Source organism: Oncorhynchus clarkii, chromosome 8 (genome assembly GCF_045791955.1).
Source record: "Oncorhynchus clarkii lewisi isolate Uvic-CL-2024 chromosome 8, UVic_Ocla_1.0, whole genome shotgun sequence".
NCBI lineage: Eukaryota > Metazoa > Chordata > Actinopteri > Salmoniformes > Salmonidae > Oncorhynchus > Oncorhynchus clarkii.
In genome coordinates, this window is record NC_092154.1 from 13,032,819 (window position 1) to 13,053,881 (window position 21,063).

Sequence of the window (21,063 nt, forward strand, 5' to 3'; positions counted from 1 at the left end):
AGCACTCTCGTCTGAGTATGCCAGTGCGCAGAAATACTGATGAATTTACAAACGCACAAAACCCATTCAATAGAACAGGTGTCAGTAAACATCAGCAAAAAAAGCATAATTAAATTGTTGCCAGCAGCACAGTTACAGTCACCAACACTCTGGATAACATGAAAACTGCCTAACCAGCTCTGCTAGGGGGAGTAAAATGGTCAGAGTGAGGCGTTCTCACATTTGTGTCTGGATGTAGCTAGCAAGCTAGCCAACTTTAGCCAGTTAGCTTGGGTGTTTGACTGCTGTTGTGAGGTCAGAAAGCCTAATCCTTGGTCAGAGTGTCCAGGTCAGTGTCCTGTGTACACTCTGGATACGCAAATAACCCAGAGCACACTCTGATACACTGGAGGCAATTTACAAACGCCCCCAAAGTGACAAGATTATTGCTATGAGATAACTCGGAATGCCAGTGGTGGGTTGGTCAGTGTATTGTCAATCAAACTACATGAATAGTGTGACTTCGAGTGTGTAGAAAACTTGTTCAACAGCATACGCCAATGCTAGGTACTGTACCAGTCAAAGGTTTGGACACACCTACTCATTCAAGGGTTTTTCTTTGTTTTTACTATTTTCTACATTGTAGAATGATAGTGAAGACATGAAAACTATGAAATAACACATATGGTATCATGTATTAATCAAAAAAGTGTTAAACACATCCAAATATATTTTATATTTGAGATTCTTCAAAGTAGCCACCCTTTGCCTTGATGACAGCTTTGCGCAATCTTGCCATTCTCTCAACCAGCTTCATGAGGTAGTTACCTGGAATGCATTTCAATTAACAGGTGTGCCTTGTTAAAAGTTCATTTGTGGAATTTCTTTCCTTCTTAATGCGTTTGAGCCAATCAGTTGTTTTGTGACAAGAATGGCAAGAACAGCTCAAATAAGCAAAGAGAAACGTCAGTCGGTCATTACTTTAAGACATGAAGGTCAGTCAATACGGAACATTTTCAAGAACTTTGAGAGTTTCTTCAAGTGCAGTCGCAAAAACCATCAAGCGATATGATGAAACTGGCTCTCAGGAAAGGAAGTCCCAGAGTTTTTTTTATTTAACAAGACAAGTCAGTTAAGAACAAATTCTTATTTGCAATGACGGAACAGGAACAGTGGGTTGACTGACTTGTTCAGGGGCAGAACAACAGATTTTTACCTTGCCAGCTTGGGGATTCAATCTGCCAACCTTTCGGTTACTGGCCCAACACTCTAACCACTAGGCTACCTGCCGTTACCTCAGCTGCAGAGGATACGTTCATTAGAATTACCAGCCTCAGGAATTGCTGCCCAAATAAATGCTTCAGAGAGTTCAAGTAACAGACACAACATCAACTGTTCAGAGGAGACAGCGTGAATCAGGCCTTCATGGTTGAATTGCTGCAAAGTAATCATTACTAAAGGACACCAATAATAAGAAGAGACTTGCTTGGGCCAAGAAACACGAGCAGTGGACATTAGACCAGTGGAAATCTGTCCTTTGTCTGATGAGTCCAAATTTAGATGTTTGGTTCCAACCGCCGTGTCTTTGTGAGACGCAGAGTAGGTGAATGGATGATCTCTGCATGTGTGGTTCCCACCGTGAAAATTGGAAGTAGGAGGTGAGATGTTGTGGGGGTGCTTTGCTGGTGACACTGTCTGTGATTTATTTAGAATTCGAGGCACACTTAACCAGCATGGCTACCACAGCATTCTGCAGCGATACACCATCCCATCTGGTTTGCCCTTAGTGAGACTATCATTTGTTTTTTAACAGGACAATGACCCAACACACCTCCAGGCTGGAGATGTAAGGGCTATTTGACCAAGAAGGAGTGTGATGGAGTGCTGCATCAGATGACCTGGCCTTCACAATCACCCTGGACCCCAGAGTGAAGGAAAATAAGCCAACAAGTGCTCAGCATATGTGGGAAAAGCATCCCAGGTGAAGCTGGTTAAGAGAATGCCAAGAGTGTGCAAAGCTGTCTTCAAGGCAAATCGTGGCTACTTTGAAGAATCTCAAATATAAAATATATTTAGATTTGTTTAACACTTTTTTGGTTACTACATGATTCCATGTGTTATTTCATAGTTTTGACATCTTCCCCATCATTCTATAATGTAGAAAATAGTTTTAAAAAATAAAGAAAAACCCTTGAATGAGTAGGTGTGTCCAAACTTTTGACTGGTACTGTATGTTGTATGGATATTAGACAAGAGACAACTGTATCATTAATTAAAGATTAACTAAGATGTGTCTGAAAAACATTGAGGAAGACAGCCTATTTAATCACATAGCTAACATTGTTGACATAGCTGGATCATTTGTTTTGGGCAGGAATTGTGTCTACTGAAACATGTTTAACAGGTCTGCCTAGGTACTGTAGCAGCTGGAAAGTTTCGGAAATTACGTGTTGTTGTCATCGTAACCATCCATTGTAAACATACACTGTCACTGCCCATCTGTGTCTTGTGCCTGTTGCTATCCTCACAAAAGGTGACATGTCCTTGAACAGTGGCATCTGGTATGTGTCACACCTGCACAGTGACCCGAATTGTCCCGCCAATACTCCCTTAAAGTGTATAAAAGGCCAGTGTCTAGTTCAACGTGTGTGGGTCTGGATACCCTCTGATCGCGGATTTGCTACCAAAGGGACTCTCGTGACTGCAATATTCTCTGTTTTTCTGAAACATGGCTTTTGGACAAGATACCCTTCATGGCTATTCTACTGGATGGATTCTCTATCCACTGAGCCGACAGGACAGTGGAGTCAGGGAAATCGAGAGGGGGAAGGGTTTGCCTCTTCATTAACAACAAAAGGTGTGCTGACTCGAATGCAGTGGAACTCTTTAACCATTGTTCATCCGTCTTGGAATACCTGATGCTCAAATGGCGACCATTCTACCTCCCGAAGGAGTTTCCAGCTGTTATCGTGACTGTTGTATACATTCCACCTCAGGACAAGAAAAATAACAAGATGGCACTTAAAAACTGAACAAGGCTAAAAACAAGCAGGAAAAGTTGCACCCAGAGGCTGCTTTACTTATTGCCGGTGCTTTTAATTCCACGCCATTAAGACACGAGATGCCCAACTTGCATCAACACGTCTCCTTTGCCACTAAGGACAATAAAGACCACTGTTACTCTACCCACAAACAAGCATACAAGGCCCTTCCTCGTCCCCCAAGCAAAACCTCAAACAGGAAGTACCCGTGACTCGCTCCGTTGAGAAATGGTCATCAGAATCAGAGATTATGCTACATGACTGCTTTGCTAGCGCTGATTGGAATGTGTTCTGAGACTCCGCCATTAACATCGACAAGCTAACCACCTCTGTCACCGGCTTCATTAGGAAATGCATCGGTGATGTTCTCCCCACAGTGAAGGTTCGCGCCTTCCCCAATCAAAAGCCCTGGATTAACTATGACGTTTGGCGCTAAGACAACCCTGAAGCTACAGCTGAGGACAGGAACAAGTACAAGACGCCCCGCTACATCCCACGCAGAGTCATCAAACAAGCAAAAGGACAATATAGGAATAAGGTGGAATCATATTACACAGCCTCCGATGCACACCGCATGTGGCAGGGGCTCCGGTCCAGTATGGATTACAAAGGAAGATCCAGCCGTGATCTGCCCAATGATGCCTCTCAACCAGACAAACTCAATGCATTTTATGCACGCTTTGACAACAACAACACTGTGCTCTGCGTGAGGGCCCCCACCAACTCAGAGGACTGGGTGATCTCTCTCTCCAAGGCCGACGTTAGTAAGGTCTTTAATCAGGTCAACAGCGCCTCTTCTCCCTCAGGAGGTTGAAAAGGTTTGTCATTGGTTCTACAGCTACAAAAAGTTCAACAGCTGCACTATTGAAAGCATCTTGACTCGCTGCATCACTGCTTGGTATGGCAACAGCACCTCCCTAGATCTCATGGCGCTACAGAAGGTGGTGCGGACAGCCCAGTACATCACTGGGCCGAGCTCCCTGCCATCCAGAACCTCTATATCAGGTGAAATAAAGGCCCGGAATATCGTTAAAGACTCCAACCACCCAAGCCATAGTGTGTTCTCTCTGCTTCCGCACGGCTAGTGGTACCGGTGCATCAAGACACCAGCAGGCTCATGAACAGCTTCTATCCAAATGCCATAAGACTACCAAATAGCAAACAAAATGGCTACACAAATCTGAGTTGACCCTTGTATTTTATTTTTGGACTGGTTCAATGCACACTCACAGAACTCTACACACTCACATTCACACACACACTGACACTCAAACACACACACACTCACTTAATTTGCTCACACACACATAACATGCACACACATGTTTACTAGCTCTACACAAACACACACCCACTCATATACGATCATCATATACGCTGCTGCTACTCTGTTTACCATATATCCTGATGCCTAATCACCTTACCAGTGGAGGCTCCTAAGGGGAGGACGGCTCATAGTAATAGATGGAATGGAATCAATGGAATGATATTAACCCCATGAAAAACACATGTTTTATATCATTCCTTTGACTCCATTCCAGACATTACTATGAGCCATCCTCCCCTCAGCAGCCTCCACTGCCCTATACATATCTACCTCTATCACTCCAGTATCCCTGCACATTGTAAATATGGTATTGGAACTAGGGTGGCAAAGGGTCAGAAACTTCCCATTAGAAGTTAAGCTGGCGAATTTGGGGAATTTTGCTTAAATTCATCAAAAAAAGTTAGCTTATAACAGTGAACACTTTTTGTAGGATACATATAAGGCAATTCTAGGTCTCATTGGAATTGCAACCCTCTGCATGCACAGTGCATTCTTCCATCACATGAGCAGTGCACTCTTCCATCACTTAATTATTCTAACATAATATTCAAATATGCAATGTTTCATTAGTGTACCTAAAGTAGGCTGATGGTGCACTAAGGTCCAGGTGAATGACAAACTGATGCCTGTTGGCTATCTTGGCGCAGGTGGAAAAGCAACAGTGGTGTCGTTTTACCTCAGGGTCAGTTGGCTTGGTGGAGTATCAATGCAAGTGTGTTACAGGGTCACAAAGGGATATCCGTGATGTATATTTTATAATATAGCACCATTATGTGATGGGGACGATTACCTATGGGGTCAGTCTAGCATAGATAGCCTGGTTACCAGCCCAGACCCCAGGAGCAGTGTGGGCGTTAAGTGCCTTGCTCACAGGCACAAAGGCAGGTGATGGCATCTAGGATGTAATCCAAATCTCCTCTTCTGGCCAGAAACATCTAGGCTATTCCTTGTTGGTTGGAACCAATGTGGATTCAACCAGTATATGCTCAGAGGGCCGCTTTTCTGGTGTGTGTCTGCAGGTATTTTATAATAAATTGTTGCATATGTAATAGGTCTATGTTCGGTTTCCCACAAGTGTTGGTATAAGAACGTTGATTCAAAACAGTGTTTAAATGTTTAATAGGGTTGGAGAGACAGGTTTCAAATACAATAGATTAATAATTTATAATATGGGGGGGTATCAACAGTGTGTGTGTGTGTGTGTGTGTGTGTGTGTGTGTGTGTGTGTGTGTGTGTGTGTGTGTGTGTGTGTGTCTGTGTCTGTGTCATGTGTCTGTGTCTCATGTGTCTGTGTCTCATGTGTCTGTGTCTCTGAGAGTGCTTTACTTTTGTGTTGGACTGAAAGTGTTGCACAACATACTGCCATACCTGCTGTCACCAGTCTTTCTCCCTGGGGTGTGTTACCTGGGCTGGGCAGATTCCAGCTGTAGCCTCAGCCCTCTTCTCAGAAAGCCACTCAAACGACATGGATAATGCTACGCTATTGGTATAATTAAAAAAATTGCCTCTAAACTCTTGACAAGGACATTTGGACTCATATAATGATTTGTTTACGGTATTAGTTTGTAGGGAAAAGTCCTGGTGATGCAGACATAGGTTACCTCACCTCAGAGAGACGGTGGCGGAGTGAGAGTGTTATTTTAACCGGGTCCTTGCTCAAAGTCGCCCCGGCAAGTTCCATTTGACCGATTCCTGGGAGATTTGGAACGGATTCAATAACGAAGGCGTTATCATGGTAAGTACTCTGTCTCTCTCTAATGTATTTCTTTGACTATAATTAGTGTATGGCAGGCGGCTTGGCTGAACTTTGGGATTTGTCTAACAGATGAACGAACTGGGCGTGTTAAATGGGAAACAGAAAAGAATGCAACATTGACATTTTGGTCGACTGTTTCAGGATTAGTTTACCTGTTGCGCGCCAAGGCTTTTACAAAGGGCACTGTATTTGATGTCAATATTTGATAAACAGCCTAGGGAATGCATCTGTGTGACTTGGGTTATATTTATTGGTGATATATCAATTGTCTTTTCTTTCAATGTTTATTTAGGCCTATATTCTATTATATGTTATTATATCATATTATTATTTTCTAATTACAGGTATGCAATGTCTAGCCTATGATTAGGCTATATCAATGATAAAAACACACATTGCAAAGTAGCATAATAACAATGACAATCGCACTTTAGGCCTAATAGCGGACATTTAGGTGCATAAATAACTTAATTAAGTGGAAAGAAATAGGCTATGTGTAAATATTTGTTCATTTGCCTTGTGGTTATGGTCATTCTATTGACAAATAGACAAAACAAACAGATAAACAACAACTACATTTTATCCTGGGGCAGACAGTTATTTGAAGGGTTAACTACAGTTCTCAACTGCTTATGGAAAGACTGACTTGAGCAGCCCGCCAACAGTGGCACACTTTGAAACCAGACGATTCAAAAAAGGAACAGGCAAGCCTACAAATCGAATGCGTCATCTCCCGAGGGAAACGTTTGCCGGATATTTTACCACCAGGCTGCGTATGCGCGCCGTTCCGCACAGAAATAATTATCAAACTTCAACTCAGCCTGCACACATACCTTCGATTCCACTTTCAAACGGTCTTCCTCTTGTTCTGCTTGCTTTTTCTGTTAGTCAGACATGGAAAATACTTTTACAAAGAAAACGAGAGAATGATTATTATCATACTGACTATATTGTGAGACTGACTTATTCTGTACTTGACAGCTGTTCATTTTGGGTTTTAAATATTGGAGTTTTCCTCTAATTTAAGGTAAGTTGTTCTTTAGATTTCTCTGTCACTGGGGTATGGAAGCAGTTGAAAATGTTGGAGGTATTATATCTATCATGTACTTATATTTAGATTGAGAAATATATTTTCATATATAGGGGAACATGGGGTAACAAGCCCCCCCCTAAGAACAATGTTTAATTGCTGACACAAAAAAAGCAAAGTTTGGTAAAACTTTGGTATGGGAATGATTGTCAGACTTAGGCAAGCAAACTATGAAGAGGAGTAAGTGGCTACAGTTTACACTTTTTTGGTTATTTAATGACATTTCGTTTTTAGAAAATGACAGTTTTCCCAAGTACACGGGTACCCCCCCTGAAGATTACTGTGTTAAAATCTATTTAATACATTTTATTTTGATACTTTTGAATAATTAAATGCTTAAGTCTAGGTATCTTATTTGAATTAAATACATCAAATATTGAACCAAAATGGCATTGCACATCTCACTATTAATATCCTCACTATGATGAGGTTTTGATGTAAGGCCTCTCTTTTCTTTATCACTCCAAATCATTCTAAAGTGTCTAAAAATGACTGTATAACTCAATGAAGTTACTTGTAGATGATTTGGACATTATTTGTAAAATACTAATTTAGGTAGCATAGACTTGCATTAGATTGCCGGGGGGCCAGTTGCCCAATTGGAGGGGTGGTAACTTAAATGTTACTGCTTTAATCAAAACTGATTCCTATTTTTCTTTCTAAACAAGTGGATTAGTTATATTTAGTCTCCGCTACAGGTTTTTCTACAAGCTTTACTCCGTTGATCTAACTCTGTGCATGCACATAGGTGGAGTGGGATTGTTGGATTAGTGGACACCTTTTGGTAACATGATATCCTCGCCAGTCCCACAGCCATTCACAAGGGGGCGATAGCACAGTTTTTTTTGTCTTTTAATTTTGTGAAAACAAGGAAGAATTGCCTTCCCTTGCTTGTAGCCGCTATCTTTAGCTTGGCTAAAGACTTAGCAAGCTAGCTAGCCTTTGAACTTAAAACATTATCGCAGTTTGATATGCTGCTTGTGTATTCATTCCCATATCAGCTAAAACATTGTGTTTTGGTCACAGAGTAAAAAAGCACATGGCTAGCTAGTTGGCTACAGCAGTTTCTACCATTTCACAATATCCTGTATTCACTAGTTATTACTTTTAAACAAAACACCTTTTTGGGTGGATTCTTGTTGTTTGAACAATGGCTGAGATTATATTTAGTTATCAATGCAAAATAGGCTACTTTGATGAATAGCCTATGTATAGCCCATATATCAAATCAAGGAACCAAGCCACACTGCCATCCCACGACTGCAGAAGGAATGATACAGCGTGAAAATGTTCAGGTAGTAAAAAAGTATGTTGAATGCCAGAGCGTATTAAAAGAAGCCGTCCCTTTTGTAACTAAAAATGTAATTGCAACACTCCGAATCTTGCGTCGGCGTAGAGCTTGCAGTAAGCTTAATGGTACATACATAAAACATTTATAGATGTAATACTATATAATATAATACTATATTATATAACTTTTTATAAATTACGAAATATTAGATCAAATTAACTCGGTTTGTTAGTGACTTACACTACCGGTCAAAAGTTTTATAACACCTTCTCATTCAAGGGTTTTTCTTAATTTTTTTGTCATTTCTACATTGTAGAATAATAGTGAAGACATCAAAACTATGAAATAACACAAATGGAATTATGTAGTAACCAAAACAGTGTTAAACAAATTCTTCAAAGTAGCCACCCTTTGCCTTGATGACAGCTTTGCACATTCTTGGAATTCTCTTTATCAACTTCCCCTGGAATGCATTTCCAACAGTATTGAAGGAGTTTCCACATATGCTGAGCACTTGTTGGACGCTTTTCCTTCACCCCTGCGGTCCAACTCATCCCAAACCTTCTCAATTGGGTTGAGGTTGGGTGATTGTGGAGGCCAGGTCATCTGATGCAGCACTCCATCACTTTCCTTCTTGTCCAAATAGCCCCTACACAGTCTGGAGGTGTTGTGGGTCATTGTCCTTTTGCCATGCTGGTTAAGTGTGTCTTGAATTCTAAATAAATCACTGACAGTGTAACCAGCAAAGCACCCCCACACCTCCTCCTCCATGCTTCACGGAGGGAACCACACATGTGTAGATTATCCATTCACCTACTATGCGTCTCACAAAGACACAGAGGTTGGAACCAACATTTTCAAATTTGGACAAAGGACAGATTTCCACCGGTCAAATGTCCATTGCTCCTGTTTCTTGGCCCAAGCAAGGCTCTTCTTCTTATTGGTGTCCTTTAGTAGTGATTTCTTTGCAGCAATTCGACCATGAAGGCCTGTTTCAGACGGTCTTCTCTGAAACAGTTGATATTGGGATGTGTCTGTTACTTGAACTCTATGAAGCATTTATTTGGGCTGCAATTTCTGAGGCTGGTAACTCTAATGAACTCTGCAGCAGAGGTAACTCTGGGTCTTCCTTTCCTGTGGCAGTCATCATGAGAGCCAGTTTTATCATAAAACTTGATGTTTTTTGCGACTGCACTTTAAGAAACTTTAAAAGTTCTTGAAATTTTGCGTATTGACTGACCTTCATGCCTTAAAGTAATAATGGACTGTCGTTTCTCTTTCTTTGAGCTGTTCTTTCCATAATATAGACTTGGTCTTTTGCCAAATAGGGCTATATTCTGTATACCACCCCTACCTTGTCACAACAGAACTGATTGTCCCAAACGTATTAATAAGGAAAGAAATTCCACAAATGAACTTTTAACATGGCACACTTGTTAACTGAAATGCATTCAACACTTTTTTGGTTACTACATGATTCCATATGTGTTTTTCATAGTTTTGATGTTTTCGCTATTATTCTACAATGTAGGTAAAGAAAAAGCTTGAATGAGTAGGTTTTGTAAAACTTTTAACCGGTATTGTACATTTTTTAGATGAGACAGATAAAAATTGTAGTCGAGGAAGAGTAGTGGCAGCAAGGGTGTTAAAAAATTGGTGACATAAAGTGGTTTCTGTTAGAATTACACCACGTTACCCAATTTTATTTTTTGGGGGAAATGCTCTAAAATATGAATTATTTGCATAGGTGCATGTTAATTTGCAACAGAGCTAAATAGTATGTATTTTAGGATGATTATATATTATATTTGTGTTTTATGGTCTATAGGTTTAAATGTTTTAAAGCCTAAAACATGTTCACAAGCGGCATAAAGACTCTGAATGATATGGTACTTGGCTCTTGGGTGAGTTGAGCTCCTATAACAAAGGTATTATTAGTACTGCTCTTGCATGCTTTCATTATGTTGAGAGCTGCACAAAATCTGACATTGACAAAGCAAATAACCCTTGGACTCTCTGACCCTTCCTTCCTTTCGCCTATCTGCAATATTCACTGTGCCGTACACACGTAACTTACACTGTATACAGTAACACTTACTTAAAGCCCGTAGGTACCTACACTGTAAGCAGTAACACATTGCTTAAAGCCTGTAGGTATAATGCATTATAATGACGTTCTAATCCATTGTAAGACTATAGGCACAAATGAGCCTCTTTACTGTCTTGTTATCCTATTATAATCATCCTGACTAAAATAACAGCCTATTTGAGTCACTTGAAAATCTCCTACATACAATAGAGAGGGACAAAACATAGCCTCATAACAAGGCATTGTAAATAAAGGCTCATACATGCTTATAACAAGTTATAATGCATTATAGCTGAAGATTTTAAGTAAATGGTAACCTCTTATGCTTATGCATGTGCAGCGTATGCATGTGTATTGGCACTGGCAGTCAGTGAGTATGTACTGGTACTGTAAAGACATGTCTAATTAGTTCTCTGTCTGCCTCTACGACTACAGTCTCAGACCCCAGAAGAGCACAGTACTGGTGTCTTGGGCCGGATCGGGAGCTGGTTCTCCCCCTGGAAAGAAAGAGGGAGCCCCAGGAGTCCAAGTGACGATGCCTCTCAGTCCCAGACGGAAGACCAGAGCCCCAGGCCACAAGGAGAGGGGGCCCAGGAGGAGCCTGTGAGGGGAGAAGAGGAGCAGCAGAAGGAGGGACAGAATTCCCAGCCAGCCCAGCGGCATCTCTCCAGGGTTTTTGAGGAGTGGAACACGGCGGACGCCAGAGCGTCTACCCACAGGGACAGCCCCCTCTCTGCAGCCAGCAGCCACAACGAGTGGGGAGAAGGAGGAGGTCCTAGGGAGGAGGAGTGGTGGATTGCCTCGCAGGGAGAGGAAACGGAGGAGGAGGGGGGAAGGAGCAGTGGAGCGAGCGGGAATCCTGCCCCGAAGAGGAATGCCAGCCATCTGACACGTGTTCTTTCATCTGCCCTTGAAGAGGGAGTGGCCTGGGAGGACTTTGACCGACAGGAACACACCCAGGCCCTGCCCCGATCCCAAGTCCAGGCAGGCAAGAGGCTGCATGTGTACCTGGAGGAGACGAGCCTGAGCCTGAGCCAGAACGGAACGAACACCCACACAAAGCAGGAAGTGCCCCACGCCATCATCACCACCAGGGTGAAGAAAAGACTTCAGGTGGTTTCCAGAGCAAAATCATCCAAGAGTGTTGACTTGTCATCAGAGAACACCAATACAAAGGAGAGGACAGAGGAGCGCAAAAGGATTTGTCTCAAAGCTGCTATAGGGATCAAAGGTCATAGCAGTTACAGTGCCCTGGTGGGAGTGTCACTGAAGTCCCCCACAGAGACACAGACGAGCTCACAGACCATCCCTGAGCTCTCTGGTGAAGAGGAGTCAGACAGAGACACAGACACGATGGGCCGTAAGAACTCAGGTAAGAGGCGGTCCAGGAAGAACTCCTCCGGAGACGGAGGAGGAGCCAGTTCTCAGGAGAATACACCCACCAAAACCCAGCCTGGAGCCGAGAACTCACCTACATCATCAGAATATAACACACCTAAACCTGGAGACTCCACCCCCTCCTCTTCTAAAGACGAACATGCTTCAGTTCCAAAAAAAATACGCAGAGGGAAGGAGAGGGAGGAAGCCCAGGAGGACCTAGACGCACCAGTACACGCCACCCTAGTGGCCGTGGTGGACGGGGAAGGGAACATGGACATAGACATGGTCGACGACACGAGCCCATGTCGGGTGGAGAGGCGCACGGAGAGCGCCGAGTCCAAACGCCGGAGCATGAAGGTGTCACACAGCGAGGTGAAGTTCTTTGCGAAGAAAGTGATGGTGAACTCGGAGCAGCCACTGAGTCCAGAGGGAGGACACATAGCCGTGAGCTTTGAGAAAGGAGGAATGGCTACAGGAAAGGTCACGGAGGGTCATGATACAGCTAAGGGAAAGGGCAAGGTGGAACCGAAGGTGACCAAGAGGTGAGTTGTGTTTACCTGACTACTAGATTACTGTATCGTTGGATAACCTACTTCCTGACTACGCAGTTTAGGAATCAGATATGTTATTTAAACACTTTAAATATCTCTGTTTACAGCAAAAAAAGTGAAATAATGATATTTTACCTGTAAAGGGAAAACTATCTTTGTAGTGCATCAAAATATGTCCTACATTTGTTGGCATTTCAACCACTAACTCCACTTAGCTCAAAGTATTTTCAAAACACTAAATCCATTGAGATAGATTTTGTGTGTGATATAGAACAAATGTAGTGTATTTACAGCTAGATCAATTGAACAATTTTTGGTCATATTGAGACAGAAAACATGCTTCTTTGTTTTCATTCGTCACAGACCACCTGATTTAAAGAAAGTGGACGAGGAATCCAAGACTCCTCAGCCTATTGGGCGGATCGCAGATAGGATCAGCCTTTTTGAGGGGAGAGCGATGGGGGTTGCCAGTCCCAGTAAGACTTACCCCAGGAGTGCAGATGTTTCTCCCACCAGGAAAGTCACAGAGCAGCTAAGAACAAATGTAAACAGAGAGCTCAGGTTGCCAGATCAGCGGGAGAAATCGGTGGAACGTGGCGATGCCAGGTCCAGCTCAGCCCCCCCTGTTCGGGAGAAATTAAAAACGATACGGGAGCGGGCGAGGAACTTTGCAGAGGCTCAGAAGGTGGATGATGAAACAATGGTACCCCAAAAGTCCTCTAGTATTGCAGGAATAGCTGAAAATTCTACAGATTCTGCTGTGTCAAAGACAACAAAACAGGACATTCAGGGAAAACTGGCCAGTGGGGAAAAGACTCCTACTCTGAGCACCCCAAAGGCAGAGATAACATTGAAACCAGCGGAGCCAGATACCACCCCAGTAGGGGTCATGCCAGTTCCTAAAGCAGATCAGACAGACTCCAAAACAAAGGACAAAGAGGCTACTGAAACAGTGGAGCTACCAAAGAGACCTACCAATATTGACCTAAATACTTCAGTTAAAGGGGGGAGTAGCTCAGACTCAAGCCAGCTGACACCTCAGGTGGACTCAACCAATGAGGTCAGCCCACAATCCAAAGCCAACAGCAGACAAAACTCCAGGTCAAAGAGACGGAAAAGCAAAGGAGGGGAGTCAGCCAATCACCTGAACCCGAGCTGTGACATGAAACAGGAAGTGACAAACACTGAGCAGGAAGTGGTCAACAGCAAACAGGAAGAGGCAGGCACCACAAAGAAAATGGCCACTGCATTTGAGCAGGACGTTAATACACTTACATCGCCACAATACAGTCAATCTGTAGACGTAAAATCAGATGTTAAAAAAGAGTCTGTTAGTGAAAACAGCCAACAAGTAGTCATTAAAAAGCGAGCAGCCTCAGACAAGCAGATCAAGTCATTGTCAGATGAAAAGGAAAATTCTAACAAACCGTTAAAGGAAAAGATGCAATCACCCACACCTGCAAATGTCAACAAAGACAACAAAATGGCTACCTCTGATCCTATCAGTGTAAGAAAGGGGCCCAATGATAAAACTGTAGACATTCTACCCTCACAGAGTTCCAAGGGAGAGAAGGCAGAGGGGGGAAGCTCTGAGACGACCTCTACCATTAAGATAAATCAAAATGTTTCCAAGGACAACAGCGATACATCCCTGTCTTCACATTTGCCTAAGAATAAACAGACTCTTGTTCAAGACCCCTCTCGTGTGGAGAAAGGCTCACCTGTCCCACACGCTAAAGTCGACAACAGACCAATGCAGCCTGAAAAGAAAGCGGTGGAAATGGTAAAACAGTCTGAGAAAAATACAGATACAAAGTCAGAGAAGGATTTGCCTTCAGGCAGTAGACAATACACCCCTGAGACAGCTGGTACTAAAGCTGTCCCAACCTCTGTAGCTCCTATTAAACCTCCAGCCTCACTGACTCCTACACAGCCTTCTCAGTCAGATAAAATTGCCAGTGTTGTTACTCAGATTGATGAGACAGCGATGGGAAAAAAGAGTGATAAATGTGCAATCGAGCCTCCTAAGGAAGGGTCGTCTACACGTGTGCCTGAGCAGAAAACAAAATCGTATCATCAGGACCCTGTATTAGAAAAGCAGCAAACCAATGTCTCAAAGCAGACCCAGTCTGTAATGTCATCTGAGGCGAAGACAGATAAACCTAGCCACGACACACTGACGCACAGAGTGAGGCCTACCCCAGAACCCACCCCCTCAATGCCTAGCACTACAGTGCCAGTAGTAGAGAAGGACACCTCTATAAAAACAGAAAGCAAGGCCTCAAAACCTACAGCAGTAGATTCTGCTCAGAATCCTTCGGAGACTAAAGCCCCAGAAAAGACAAAGGGTCAGGGGGAGAAAGAACTACCTGGGGCAAAGCCGAAGAGTGGTGAGGGGTCAAGTCTGGATGTTGGGAAGCAGAACTCCACTGCTGTAAAAACAGAAAGCAAGGCCTCAAAACCTACAGCGGTAGATTCTGCTCAGATTCCTTCGGAGACCAAAGCCCGAGAAAAGACAAAGGGTCAGGGGGAGAAAGAACTACCTGGGCCAAAGCCGAAGAGCAGTGAGGGGTCAAGTCTGGATGTTGGGAAGGAGAACTCCACTGCTGTAAAAACAGAAAGCAAGGCCTCAAAACCTACAGCGGTAGATTCTGCTCAGATTCCTTCGGAGACCAAAGCCCGAGAAAAGACAAAGGGTCAGGGGGAGAAAGAACTACCTGGGCCAAAGCCGAAGAGCAGTGAGGGGCCAAGGCTGGATGTTGGGAAGGAGAACTCCACTGTAAAGACTATAGCCCCAGAGGTAAAAAAGTCAGAGGATGTGAAGGAGGGGAACACTCTACCAAGCCAATCACAGAGTGAGGACAGAGAAAAGACAGTGATGTTGCCCAATGGAAAGCTAGAAGAGGGAAAATTGAATGCACTTGAACAAAAGTCATCTACTAGTAGTTGTACTACTACTGTGCAAGAAAGGACAACTGATGAAAAGAAAGGAATTGTGGTAACAAATCCTACACTGGTTGGGAATGTCGAGATCCACCCTGTAACACAACTCAAGACAACCAATGAGAAATCAACATTTTTCCCCAGTCCAGGCAAAGTTTTGAAGATACTCTCTTCTACTGAAACCACCAAAAAACAGAGCCCAGTCTCTCCCCAACATCCATCCCTGAATAAGCTCCCCTTACTGGGGGGCGGTGGTAGTGGCTTGCCCCTCCAACGCGACACCCCCTCCAGCTGGCTAGACGTGGACCATCGCTTTCCCAAGCCGAAGCTCCTCCGCCCCGCTGAACCCAAGCTCAGCTCATCGGTCAGCGAGAGCAACCTCTTGGACACATCCGGAGAACTGGACGACGATGACTTCATCGAGAACATAAAACGCCTTGGCGTGCCTTTCTCGTTGCCACCGCGGCAGAACCACCACCACCATCCTCCCAAGCCACCGTTCGCAATGCCCGCCATCCGGGAGGACCGCTTCGAGAAGACCTTTGACCCAGAGGAGTTCCAGTTCGGCCTGAGGAGGAAGAGGGAGTTTTCTGTGGAGACGACCCAGAGTCTTCTGCCTAAGCTCCAGAGGAACCAGGTCAAAGGGGAGCTGAAGCCGGCCAGGGCCAGCATCACAGACCGGGACAGGGGCAGCATCCTACTCAAGAGCCTCGACACCCGTTCCAGGCTCATCTTGGAGAGGGAGAAGACCACCACGGAGGAGGGCGAGGAGAAGAGGAAGGAAGGGGGTGAGGGGGAGGAGAAGGAAGAGGAGGAGGCGAAGGTGGTGAAATCTCGTATGTCACGCTTGGAGGGGAGCTGTATCCTTAGTAGCCTGAACAGCTCCTCCACCCGGGGCAAGAGGCCCGGAGTTCAACTCCAGATGGACACCACTCCGTGTGGGGAGGTGTCTCCCACTGAGGCCCCTCACCTCCAGCCCAGCCCTTCACCAGTCACTAAGCCACCACCACCAGTCCCCCAGACTTCCCCCACTTCCTCTGGGGAGGCTACCATCCAAAGTCGTAACCTGGGGAACAGGCCCACTGCCCAGACTGCTGTGGTCAGTGACTCAGCTTCTCCGTTCCCGTCCTTTAACGACATCAAGCTGCCGGAGTATTTAGAGAAGTACCTTCCTCTCCGAGAGCCTGCTGGGAAACTAGAGCTGAGCACAGGGCAGGAACTGCTCAACTCAGAGGTAGGTTTTCGACAACTCTCAATTCTATTGAGTAGTGCTTGCATCCCACACCACATGTTGAATCTAGCAGTTTTGAACATCTCAATGGTAGTGTTTCTCAAACCTCTTTTTGAGAATCCCAAGTCATGTTACGTATTTGTTCTAGTTCCAGTACCAACACACCTGATACTCTAATCCAATGCTTAACGATTAGATGACCATTCAGATGTGCGGGTACTGGCAGGTGTTTTGGGTAACACTGCCATTGAGATGTTTGAAAGCTATAGAGTGTGTGATCAATCTTGATTGAATGGTGTGAAATGCAAGCAGTGTACTCCCGAGTGGCGCAGCAGTCTAAGGCTCTGCATCTCAGTGCAAGAGGCGTCACTGCAGTCTCTGGTTCGAATCCAGGCTGCAGCACATCCGGCTGTGCTTGGGAGTCCCATAGGGTGGCGCACAATTGGCCCAACGTCGTCCGGGTTTGGCTTTCCTGTTGGATTTCCTGTTGATTAGAAGAACATTATCATAGAACGCAGACACTCTGTTCTGTGTTTAAACATGTTATCCTATTTCAGTAATTGTTTTTGTATTTCCGTAGGTTTTTACGGGGAGGGAAGCGTGTCTTACTGCCTCACACACGGATCCTTATCTGATGGGTATTTAATGGTTATTGTTTGGTTATATCAGGTTATTGGAGGGATGAAGTCACTTGAAGGAGGTGGTAGAGGAGACTTGAATATCAGGCCTGGACTCCTAATGCTGGATGGAAGACCGAATCTTCCTCTGGTTCCTCCATCCTCCCTACTCGAGGCCATGGCCCCTCTGGCTGGCCCACTAGGGACTCGTACTGACCATGTAAGTGTGTGTGGGAGAAGGGGATGGATGGATGGGTGGGTTGGGGGGTTACACGTGTGTAATATTCATTAAGTATTATGTATAAAACAGTTATATTAATTGACTTAAACATGTCTCATAACAGTCAATAAAACAAACCATAGTCAAACCATGAGTCAGAAAGGCCTGACCCACAAACAAGTACACAGTACGCAGAACACAGTCTTAGAAAATAAAACTATCTAGAGCCTTAAAGGGTTCTTGGCTGTCCCCATAGGAGAACCCTTTAAAGAATACTTTTGGGTTCCATGTAGAACCCTTTGTACTGGAAGCAAAAACGGTTCTACCTGGAACCAAAAATGTCTCTACTCTGGGGACAGCTGAAGAACCCTTTTGGAACCCTTTTTTCTAAGAGTGGACAGTACACAGTACACATCATTAACTTAAACACTGATAAGCAGCTCTGGAACCTGGATTTTATGACATTGAAGATAACCATCTAGAATGTCATGATAATTGCAGTATTCATGTGATTTTGGTGTTACAGAGAGAGGATGTGAATGGATTCCATAGGCGACCAGGAAAGGTAGGCACAGCTTCAAACAGATATTTTCAAAGAACCAGGATAGAATTGAAAGAATTAGCAGGATAGAATTGAAACTGAATGGAAGGAGAAGCTATTATTTGTGTCCCAAATGGCACCCTATGCCCTATGTAGTGCAGTACTTTTGACCAGGACCCATAGGACTATACAGAGTAGGGTGCCATTTGGGACTCTACCATTGTGTTATTGAAGACATCTGTTTCATATGGTTTCGCATCAAGGGAAAATGGGGTTGTTTGAGAAAGGAGCAGATCTACAGCTGGATATGTTTAAGAACAAGCTATTCTGTACTGCCAAGAGTCATTTAAACTCTGTGGTAAAAGCATTGCATTGTGGAATCTCAGGGGGTGGGGATGGAAGGCAGGCAGTTAAACATGTACTTTATTTTCTTTATGCTGTTTCAGTAACTGTAGGTTTGCATGCAAGAGTGATAAGGTGGCATCCCAAATGACACTTTGTTCCATATACAGTGCACTGCTTTTGACAAGAGCTCGATGGCCAAAAGCAGTCACTATAAAGGGAATAGGCTGCCTTTTGGGATGTTATATCGTGAGGTTATATAATGCTTGAAGATGAGAATTACAAGTGAATGGAATGAAACATCCTAACAAGCTCTCATGGTAGCTCTGCCAACTTAGTCATATGATGAGTCACCCGATGAGTCATACAATGTGATGGAATATCGACATCAGATTCAGAGCGAGGGAGAGTTAATGTACTTCCTTTTCTTAATGTCTTGATTAAAAGACAGTTCGTTTTGGTAGTCGGATAAATGGAAGTTTGCTTCTTCAAAAACATATACATTCTTTTTTTAAACCAACACGTTTCAAAATGAGGCAGTGACAGCATTTATTTTTCTGTTGATATTTTGAAATGACACATGGTGTTTCCATGGTGATGTTTGAGCATTTCCTTCTCTCTTTATGCTTTCTTCAAGAAAATAAAACCCACAGTGCACCTTGCCAGTATCACTTTAGTTTATTAAGCCTGCCTTCGTCAGAGCTGCTCATGACATCTTTTTCTCTTGATGTTTTGAAATGACAAAATGGCTTCCCTGTTCCTATGATTTAGATGGTGTTGTTTGAGCATGATCAGTTTAGCGGCCAGACTTATGAAGTCTTCAGAGACGTGGTGGATGCCACCCAGTTCCAACTGTCTCCTAGGATTTCTGTGAAGGTGTTGAGAGGATGGTGAGTCACACAGCCAAACTGTCTCTTATATCCTACAGAGTAAATGTTCTGTTTTCAAAGTTCAAGCAAGGTCTGGAATAGGAATATCCAGTTAACAGAAAAAACACAAGTTTGGATGCTCTGTCTGGCGTCTGTAGAAAGCATATTTACATAACATGTAGCGTAGTGCTTCCTTGGCAGAGAATATCTGGCATGCCAAGCTGAGTTATTCGATGGTTTCAAATACCATCCCATCCTATGACTCATGTCAGGAAATACCAATGTGTGATAACAATTATATTGGACTGTTTATCATTCATATTACTTCATTTTATTGAATCAACCACCCAAAGTTTTTGTCCTACATGATAATGGGACATGCACAAACAATAAACTAGTCCAAAGTCAAGTGGCCTGGGTACCAGTCTTTACACTCCTTGTCATGCAAAACATGGGGTACAAGGAGTGGAATGTTAGCCAAGCAGGTTCAGGATTTCAGGCGACAGAAAGAGTTAAACGTGAAGTGTAAAAGAGAATTTCCAGGTGAAATTAAGATGAGCGGTCTCTGATAGTCATTAAAAAAAATGCATCTGGATTAATTCAAGTTGCAACAGAAAGACATCCAGCAAGAGCACAGAAAAAGTCTAATGGCCGCCAAATACAACAGGTGTAGACTTTACAGTGAAATGCTTACGAACCATTCCCAACAATGCAGAGTTTAAAAAAAAATGTATACAAAATAAAATAACTAACACGAGGAATAAAATAAAATAGACAAGAATGGAGTTATATACAGGGAGTAACAGTACCAGATCAATGTGTAGAGGTACGAGGTACAGTGCCTTCGGAAACTATTCAGACCCCTTGATTTTTTCCACATTTTGTTAGGTTACAGCCTTATTCTAAAATTGATTAAATTGTTGTTGTTTTTCTCATCTATCTACACACAATACCCCATAATGACAAAGCAAAACTGTTTTTTTAATATATTTGATAATTTATTTAAAATAAAGAACTGAAATATCACATTTACATAAGTATTCAGACACTTTACTCCGTACTTTGTTTAAGCACCTTTGACAGCGATTACAGCCCTGTGTCTTCTTGGGTATGACGCTACAAGCTTGGCACACCTGTATTTGGGGAGTTTCTCCCATTCTCTGCAGATCCTCTCAAGCTCTGTCAGGTTGGACCCTCCCGGTCGCTGCACAGCTATTTTCAAGTCTCATCAAGGATCTCTCTGTACTTTACGCTGTTCACCTTTGCCTCGATCTTGACTAGTCTTACAGTCCCTGCCGCTGAAAAAACTCCTCACAGCATGATGCTGCCACCACCATGCTTCACCGTGGGGATGGTGTCAGGTTTCCTCCAGACGTGACACTTGGCATTCAGGCCAAAGAGTTCAATCTTGGTTTCATCAGACCAGAGAACCTTTTGTCAAACTCCAAGCGGGCTGTCATGTGCCTTTTACTGAAGAGGGGCTTCCATCTGGCCACTCTACCATAAAGGCCTGATTGGTGGAGTGCTGCAGAAATGATGGAGTTAAGAATGATGGAGGCCACTGTGTTCTTGGGGACCTGCAATGCTGCAGAAATGTTTTGGTACCCTTCCCCAGATCTGTGCCTCAAAACAATCCTGTCTCAGACCTCTACGGACAATTCCTTTGATCTCATGGCTTGGTTTTTGCTCTGACATGCACTGTTAACTGTAGGACCTTATATAGACAGGTGTGTGCCTTTGCAAATCATGTCCAATCAAATTAATTTACCACAGGTGGACTCCAATCAATATGTAGA

At 43.6% G+C, this 21,063-nt stretch overlaps 1 protein-coding gene across 2 annotated transcripts in view; it reads left to right on the forward strand.

The window, feature by feature from the left end:
- Positions 1 to 6,843: 6,843 nt before the first annotated feature.
- Positions 6,844 to 21,063, forward strand: part of LOC139414951 (beta/gamma crystallin domain-containing protein 1-like) — a 46,252-nt gene continuing 32,032 nt past the window's right edge. The window contains exons 1-7 of one of the 2 annotated variants that reach the window (XM_071162604.1): positions 6,875 to 7,130; positions 10,313 to 10,388; positions 11,009 to 12,495; positions 12,868 to 16,681; positions 17,348 to 17,515; positions 18,042 to 18,080; positions 19,170 to 19,288. In XM_071162604.1, the coding sequence (XP_071018705.1) occupies positions 10,338 to 10,388; positions 11,009 to 12,495; positions 12,868 to 16,681; positions 17,348 to 17,515; positions 18,042 to 18,080; positions 19,170 to 19,288 (5,678 nt within the window). In that variant the 5' untranslated portion in view covers positions 6,875 to 7,130; positions 10,313 to 10,337. Of the gene's footprint in view, positions 7,131 to 10,312; positions 10,389 to 11,008; positions 12,496 to 12,867; positions 16,682 to 17,347; positions 17,516 to 18,041; positions 18,081 to 19,169; positions 19,289 to 21,063 lie in introns of both variants that reach the window. The other variant, XM_071162605.1, reaches the window with a different exon arrangement.